At 17.8% G+C, this 8,804-nt stretch overlaps 1 protein-coding gene across 1 annotated transcript, besides 17 other annotated features; it reads right to left on the bottom strand. All coding sequences in view use genetic code 6, as the record gives it.

Annotated features, from left to right (window-relative positions):
• Positions 1-149: 149 nt before the first annotated feature.
• Positions 150-199: a microsatellite.
• Positions 200-1,345: 1,146 nt separating this feature from the next.
• Positions 1,346-1,404: a microsatellite.
• A 1,087-nt stretch (positions 1,405-2,491) lies between these two features.
• Positions 2,492-2,563: a microsatellite.
• Positions 2,564-2,874: 311 nt separating this feature from the next.
• Positions 2,875-2,919: a microsatellite.
• Positions 2,877-2,935: a microsatellite.
• Positions 2,885-2,975: a microsatellite.
• Positions 2,907-2,972: a microsatellite.
• Positions 2,907-2,973: a microsatellite.
• Positions 2,976-4,384: 1,409 nt separating the features above from the next.
• Positions 4,385-5,509, bottom strand: IMG5_020160 (hypothetical protein). The gene has a single exon (XM_004039474.1). The coding sequence runs from the start codon at positions 5,213-5,215 to the stop codon at positions 4,631-4,633; it is 585 nt and encodes a 194-aa protein (XP_004039522.1). The 5' UTR covers positions 5,216-5,509; the 3' UTR covers positions 4,385-4,630.
• A 1,687-nt stretch (positions 5,510-7,196) lies between these two features.
• Positions 7,197-7,250: a microsatellite.
• Positions 7,203-7,305: a microsatellite.
• A 7-nt stretch (positions 7,306-7,312) lies between these two features.
• Positions 7,313-7,363: a microsatellite.
• Positions 7,364-7,391: 28 nt separating this feature from the next.
• Positions 7,392-7,439: a microsatellite.
• Positions 7,397-7,437: a microsatellite.
• A 341-nt stretch (positions 7,440-7,780) lies between the features above and the next one.
• Positions 7,781-7,805: a microsatellite.
• Positions 7,806-8,153: 348 nt separating this feature from the next.
• Positions 8,154-8,190: a microsatellite.
• Positions 8,191-8,284: 94 nt separating this feature from the next.
• Positions 8,285-8,360: a microsatellite.
• Positions 8,361-8,741: 381 nt separating this feature from the next.
• Positions 8,742-8,801: a microsatellite.
• Positions 8,802-8,804: the final 3 nt, after the last annotated feature.

The raw sequence follows: 8,804 nt of genomic DNA, 5'->3' as shown, positions 1-8,804 counted from the left end.
AATATTATATGGATTTATTTCTTGATTTTCTTAAAAATATGAATTGCATATTCCCATATATTAGTTTTGTGTTTTTAACTATATTTTGTGTATTGTTATTTTTTTAATTGATTTTTATAATATTTTATTATAATTGTTAGGCGATTTTTTTTAATTTTTATTAATAATAATTCATTTATATTTTTAAATTAATATAATTATATAAGATACTTTATAATTATTTTATAGGAAATATATATGTTTTTTACATATCAGATATAAATTACTAACATTATTTAATATAATATTTTATATTAAATGCATTTATAATTACAATTTTTATTTATATAAGATAAAATATAAAAAATTTAATTAGCTAAAAATTTAATCTATTTTAATATCCAATAAAATAAAAAATTAATGAATATAATATAAGCAAAAATACTATAATTAAACTATTAATAAATCATACATATTTATGGCAAAAACATATTTTAAAATATATTAGTATAACATTATTTTTTTAAAAAAATATATTTAAGGTTTTTTCATTTTGAAAAAAAAGTAAAAAATTTCAAAAAATCGCAAATTTTAAAAGTTTGAAATTTAATAAAAATTATTTAAAAAAAAATCTATTGATATATAAATATTTTAACTCGATATTATGTTTTTAATTAAGATTTTATTAAAAATTATACAAATTTTTAAACATTTTTAACATATATGCATATTTTTCTTAATAATATATACAAAATTCATTTTTTTTATTATGCAATGATTTAGTTACCTTAATATAATTTAAATAATAATAATATAATAATAATTAAATACCAATCAATTAAACCCATAATTCTTATTCTTTATTTGTTTCTGCTTCTATATAATATTCTATTCCACCATTAATTTTAATTTTCTACAAAAAAATAAAAAATAAAAATATTTTTTTAAAAAAAAAGTTAAATTAATAATACAATAGAATAAAGTTTATTTGTTTCATCTTTTGCAGAACTTATACTTTCAATATTTATTAAACTAATTTATTCAGTTGGATTTTTATATTTTCGGCAATTTTTAAACGTATATAATTTAGTTTAAGTTAATACAAACCACCGTCTTTTAAAAAAATTAAATATATATTTATCTATTTTATATAAAACAAAAAATATTATCACCTCCTCCAAAATTTAAAAAATTTGGATTATTTTTTTAACCAACCCTCTTTAAAAATACATTTTAAATCTTCGTACATTTCTTCTTATGTTAATGCCATGTTATTAGGATTTATTTTTTTTAAATATAAATTTATTTGTATTTTGATTAACTTAATAAAATTATTATATTAAAAAAATGTGAATATATATAAATATATAAAAATAATTATTTATAATAAATAAATTAGATTTAATAAATATATATATATATATATATTACCAAAGCTTTCATATAGTAAAATTTTTAAAATTAAAAATATGAAATCTAATGTTTTTTTGTAGATTATTTAATTTATTATATTTAAATATATATAATTTTTTTTTTTTTTTCTTAAAAAATTTAAAATATTAATTATTTTTTTGTAATTTTCATTATAGATATATTATATTGAATATTTTATTTTCATTTATTTACACCATAGAAAATTAAATACATATTTTAATTAATATTGTTAATTATTTTTATCAAACTTATTATAATAGTGTTAATATATATAACTTTTTAGTAATTCTTTAAAAATTTTATAAATTTGGATTATTTTTTTAGTTTTATTAATTTAAAAAGATAAAGCATGTAAATATGTAAATAACTAAAAGAAAGGAAGTCTCAATATAAGAAATTTTTACACCATTAATAATTATACTATATTAATGCATTTCATTATTAATCCAATATATTTAATATTATTTTCTATCTTTATAAAAAAATTCCCCCTCTTTTTCCTCAATAAACCCTTTAAAAAAGTCTCATTGAAAATTAGTTAAATTTATTTAGATAAAGGATATAACATACTGTACTATTATATATATTTTTATTTATTTATTTTATTATATTGTGCCCAGATGGTCAATTTTGATTTACTTCTTCTAGATAATATGTTTTATATAATAGTGATAGTATTTTTTTAAATATTCTGATTTTTTTTTTAACTCATTATAAATTAAATAGATAGCTATTTCTAGTAATTGCTTACATTATAATAGTGGAATATTTTTTAATAGTTTTTCGGCTGGATATTTATCGAATTAAACTATATATAAATGCAATTGCATGTAATACCTAAGTAATTATATTGGTATATATTTTTATGGTGATTTTTTTAAAAAAGCCTTTGTAATAAGTTGATAAATTTTTAGTGGTCAATTTCTTGTTTTTAAACTTTTTTTTTATATATTATTACTTTTTTAATCTTTTTTTTGATTTATTAGTTATTATTAATTTTAAAAAATTCTTGTTTAATAAAAAAAATGGCTTTTAAAATATTTTTTTTTAAATTATTCCAAAAATAATTGAATAATTTAAATTTTTTTTTAAAAAAAAATTATTTTATAATAATAAAAAGTTAATATTAACAAAAAAAATTATTTCTTAAATACATAAATATATTTAAATAAAAGTTTATGAATATTTTTAAATACTTCCAATATATGTTTTTATTAAAAAATGTGCACATATATATGTAAAGTTTATTTATAATGTTTTAATCTTTCTATTATAAATAATATATAATATTTTTTTTTTCAGTTTTGAAGAAATTATAGATTTCTTATAATTATTTTTAATTATCAATCAAAAATGTTAAATAAAAAGGTAAAAACGAAAAAAAACAAAAAATACAATCAATAATAATTAAATATTAAAAACTAAAAGAAAAAAACGTATTTTTAATTAAATAATTTTCAAAAAAAAAAGGAATTAAATAAAAAAAAGGAAATAAATAATAAAAAAAATATAATAATAAAAATAACAAAAACAAATAAATAATAAAAATGAATATAAAATTATCCATATAATATCTAATATATATCATTATACTAATATAAAATTCTAATTAATTAAAATTACGATAAACCCAGCCATAAATAATAACCGAAATACCTATAATATTCGAATAAACAGCTTAGCACACCTAAGAAACTGAAAAATAATCCCTATCTCCCCTTGAATTTGTAAAATAACAATCCGGTTATAAAACTGATGATGAAAAAGACTCTTAATTCAAAATTTTAACTCAAGAATTAACATAGAATCTATTTAATAAATACTAGCATAAAACCTATTAAGACTTCTAGACTCCAAACGGAAACACAATTGAGCATATTTAACAATAAAAAATATTAATACAACAAGACTAGAATTCATAAAACAACAACAAAAATTATCTAAACGGCAATATATATGGAGTATGTTCCGAAGAAAATAAAAAACAGCAAAAAACAATGTAATAAATATGCGAAATATGCCAAGTTCAGCAAGTATATTTCCTTTCTCAAGAATCCTATTATAATGTAGGCTATATAAACAACCAAGGAATTGAATTCGAGCGAATATATAGAAAAATAACATCACTATTTGGTAAGACAGACATAAATTTACTCGCCGGTTTTTCCCCTGAAGGCAAAATATGCTTCGGGAGTTCCGAAATCTTTGAAAAAGTCGAAATAGAGGAAATTCTGAAGTCTTTTTCCGGAAATCCATTAAATAAGTATATGAAAAGCGACTTATTTTAGCTTGAAAAAAGGCAATAAATCGACTATTTTTTCCTCTAAGTTTCCTTCCAAAATAATTTCCAATAAATTACATACAAAAATTTCCAAATAATAATTTCGGGTTAAAAGATATCCACTTAACTAGACAGTAATACTCTCCTCTAAATTTTCAATATAGCTTTTTTACAGGAAAACCTAACCACTTTTTATTTCGGTTAAATTTAAATAAATTCATATTCAACAAACATACATTTCTACACGGACAAAAATTCACTAGAAAATCCCGAAATAAACCTTATATTAGAAAATGAAAGTGAAAATGAAAAAAATATACTTTCTTTCCAAAAACAAGCCTTTAAAATGATTTCTATAGAAAACCTTAATGAAATAACATAAGATATATAATTAAAAAAAGGTATAAAATTAATTGAAAACCTCCAAATAAATAAGCTCATTTTAATTTTAAATAAACAGACTTTAAATTACTAGCTTATGTTTTCCTTTGATAAAATCCCATCTTTTTCAATTAGTAAAGACATTATGTTAAATCAATGCTCAGGCTGGATTATATTAAATAAAAATCTCAAAAGGAACACTTTTTTCCTTGACTCGAATAATCTTTTATGTAAAATACAAGATTTCGCTGAATATATACATCTTCATATAAAAAAAACTAAAAACTAGGAAATTTACTACATCAGAATGGCCCAAAAAGAGCTTTCCCTATAAACCTTAATAAATGATTTTTTCCAAAAAATAACCGAAAGTCAAAACATAGTAACTTTTAATTAAAAAACCTAAAACTTCTTAAACCCAAATATCCTTTTTTTAAATGAAATAAATATAGAAATCCAACTCGAAAATTAAGCATCTCCAGTATTTCTCACAAACGCTAAAATAACCACTTTCTCCTGGTAAAACATAGGTTTTTTCGAAAGTAAAATTATTTTTCAAAAAAACTCCTTTTTCATCTATATTTTCCTTAAAAATGAAAACTTATAGACTTTTTTCCCTTCCTTTAATAAATTTATTACCTCTCCCTAATAAATACACATCTCATATTCAAATAAAGATCTTTTTAATGACTAATAATAGCATATATATGCCCAAGGACTTTAAATAAAATACATCTCTTCCTTAAATTCATGCTAAAATAACGACTATATGTGTCTCTATTTATAATAAAATCTTCCTAGTACGGAAAAAATAATACTCTAAGGTACTTATGATCCTGAAAAAGGAACTAAATTAGTACATGAATATCCTGAAAATACAGAAATAAAATTATCTTAAAAAATATCCATTAAAAATCCCAAACTATGCATATATTTCGAACCTTCATAAAATATCTTATAAAACTCACAAACATAAATCAAAAAAGACATATTTTACATCCGTGGCCTCCTCAATCTTCCTTTAAACAACTAAAACTATCCCTTTAACGTTCTAATATACTACGATAAAAACGATCCTGACGGAAAACTGACCAGCGAAAGCCAAAAGAGCCTAAAAGGAATTTTCTAAAAAGACTTCATTTAACTAAATCAGCTTAAAATAAAAGCAAAAATACTCAATTATGAAATAAGATCTTTTCGTTTCTCTTCTTTGGCCATTTTTGGTTAAATGGACCAATGTTTTTTGCAAAAAATAGACCAAGAATATTCTATATTTTAAAAAAATTCATGCTTTTACGGTCCTTCATTATTAAAACTCGATTTTTTTTCCGAAAAAAATATACAAGAAAATGCACTATCATCATATATAAAAAAAGTCTCCTTTTCCCAAATAATACACATTTTTACCAATTTTTCCCCTTTAGAAATCTCTACAGATATATCAAGTTCAATATTGACCGCCTATATGGATTATTCTAAAATTTTTCTAGCCTAAAAAAAAGATACCGAAAATAATCTTTTCCTTGACTAAATCACTATATAGAGCTAACATTGTTTCATTTTAGGCATTAAAAGTAGTTGTGTGACCCATATAAACGAAAAAAAAGAACTTTATGCTCTTTTTAAATACCAAGAATTATATTTAGCAGCAAAAAACATTATTTTATTATCTAAAGAAAACTCAAAAAACTACATTTTGGTCCATTTAGATAAAAATAATAGTAATATAAATGACTTAAACTAATTAAAATTTAAACCAGAAGTTCTTTTTTTCGGAAACCCAGTCGAAATAGAAATTTCTGCGACTAAAAAATACGGCTTTCTAATCGAAACTGAACAAATTTTCCTTTTTTCTTCCCATAAAATTAAACTAAGACTCAACTCGCCTTTTTAAGAAGAAATACAGTCTTCCGAATTCATTCTCAATGGTTTTTTTTTTCCCAATCATATACAAAGCCTGAACTTTTTTTTCCAATAAAAAGCTATATAATGGTTAAAAAATACCCAAAAAATCTTCCAAAACTTCTAAAATAAAATACTTTAATAAAAAAAACTCACAGAATTCCAACAAGCCTAGCTTTGTGATAAAAATGTGTGTAAAAAATCCCAATTTTCATGTCAATAAGACTCGATTCTCCTTTAAAAATGTTCTTAATTTTCCTAAAAAGAAATTTGTGTATAAAAAGAAAATATTTGCCTAAAAGAGGAACTTATATGTACTTAAAAAACTTATATATGTACCCAATAAGCTGTCTAATGTAAAAAATTCAAAGACCCAATAAATTGCTAAGAATACGAAACTATATGTGTAGAAAAAATTGAAAAATGTGAAAAATTCGATTACTTTTGTTCCGAGTAAATAGAATAGAAATGCACAAAAACTTAATTAGTGGAAGACTTTGAAAACTGTCTAAAAAGTGAATTTTAGTGTGATTTTTCATTTTATGAAGAATAAAACTTATCCTGTGAGGAAATTTGCCTTTAAAAAAAGGAAACGTATGAAAAAAACCTATTTATATTGGAAAATTTGTAATAAACATTTAATGCTTTTTCAGAAAGAAACATTAAATTTACCAAAATGTTTGAATTTTTTAATTAAAATAAAAAAAATTTGCTTATATAGAAGAAGCAAAATTCATTTAAATATGTAAGAATATTGTAAAAGTAGGAGATGTAAATGTTACTTTTATTGTAAAAAGTTTCCCGACACTTCAAAGAGTTGGAAATGACTAATAAGTTTTTACACTAGAGGGATACTTATTTGATAATGATAAAGCTATGATGACTTAATTGTGGAATAATGTAATTCTTTAATGGCAAAATTAATATTAATTTGACAAAATACTTACTAGTGGGGATGCTTTAAGTATAGTAGATAATATTATTGCTTTAGTTATATAAAAAAGCTAAGAAAATTTAAACTTTAAAGAAAAATTAAGTAATATAAATGAATTTTTAGGTAATTTTTGAAAAAAAAAAATTATAAATATTTTTTAATATTTAAATAAAAATTATTCTTATATAATTCTTTAATATTAATTTAATAATATAATAAAATAATATTTTTTTATTTTATAGATATATAATTGTTTAAATGATAAAATTAAGATAATGAATAAAGAAATAAATATATATATAATTAAATATATATATATATATATATATATATATATATTTTTCTATATGTTTATATATATATCTATATATATGTATATATATATATATTATATTATTTTTAATTATTTATTAATAAAAAAATTATTTTTCTAATTATAAAAATTTTTTATTTAGAATTAAATATATATTAATTAATAATTAATCTTTTTTATTTATTTTATAATATTTTTATATTTATTTTTATAATAATATATAATTAATTTATATTTTATATATTCCAATTAAAAATGAAAAAAATATTTACATTAACTTTATTTTTTATCTATTCATAATATATAGAATTTTTGATAAATTTTATATTTTTATATATAATTTATTATAAACAGAAATTATTTTTTTATTTTAATAATTATAATGATGCACATGAATTTATAGCTATAAATTTTTTATATATATATAATATTATGTATTTTATTTCAAATTGTATTAAATATTTATTGTTATTTTTTTTTTTAATTTAATAATAATAAAATTATTTAATTAATATTTAGATAGCCAATAATAATATACAATCCATTGTTTATGTTTATTTTTAATTTTTAATTTTTAATTTAGATTATAAATTTCATTAAATATATGCAAATGTATTTAAAATAATAATAAAAAACAATAAAGATATATTTTTTTATAAAAAAAAATAAAAAATTATATTAAAATAATCTATTTAGATATATAATATAAACAATATTTATATTAAATAAAATTTATTAATTTTATTATTAAAACTTTGTATTTATTTAGTAATTGAATATAGTTTTTTAAATATAAATATAAAAAAATAACAAATAACATAATATAAAATAAAAATCCAAAATATGATAATTAAAATATAAGATAAAAAATATTTATAAGTTAAAAACTTTTAAAATTTTTTAGATTTAAAACTTAAAGTGATTTTAATATAAATTAAAAAAAAATTAATAAATTGAAAAAAAAATAGAGAATAAAAATAAAAGTATTACTTATATAAAAATGAAAGTATAAACAGAAGATAATTAAAATATAATTTAAGAAAGAGAAAATTTAGACATAAATAATAATAATAATAATAAAAATAATAATAATAATAATAATAATAATAATAATAATATAATCATAAATAATAATATTTTTAATAACAATAGTTTTTTAAATATTTAATGAATTCAAAAAAATATAAGTAATACTAATAACTAAAATACTCATTAAAATTATAAATAGATTTTTAATAATAAAAATTTAAGCAATTGTATTAATTATAATTTAAATAATAGTTCATTTTAATAAAATAATTAATAATTATAAATTAAAAAGCCTTTATCCTTACATTTATAAACATAATAAATATAAACATCTACATCTACGTAATCATCTTCTTATTAAAATACTATAGGAAACTGTAATTTACTTAAATAAAAATACAAAGTATTATAAGCTTAAATTTATAATAAATATTTAAATAATAAGAATAATAATTATATCTTTTCTAATAATAAAGGCATATTACAATCATAAAATAAATAAATAATTACATAAAATTTATAATAATTATAGTAAAAGTAAGATAAATTAT

The sequence above is a fragment of the Ichthyophthirius multifiliis genome (genome assembly GCF_000220395.1).
Source record: "Ichthyophthirius multifiliis unplaced genomic scaffold scaff_1120509249647, whole genome shotgun sequence".
Lineage (NCBI taxonomy): Eukaryota > Ciliophora > Oligohymenophorea > Hymenostomatida > Ichthyophthirius > Ichthyophthirius multifiliis.
This window is presented reverse-complemented; position numbering and strand designations above follow the sequence as displayed.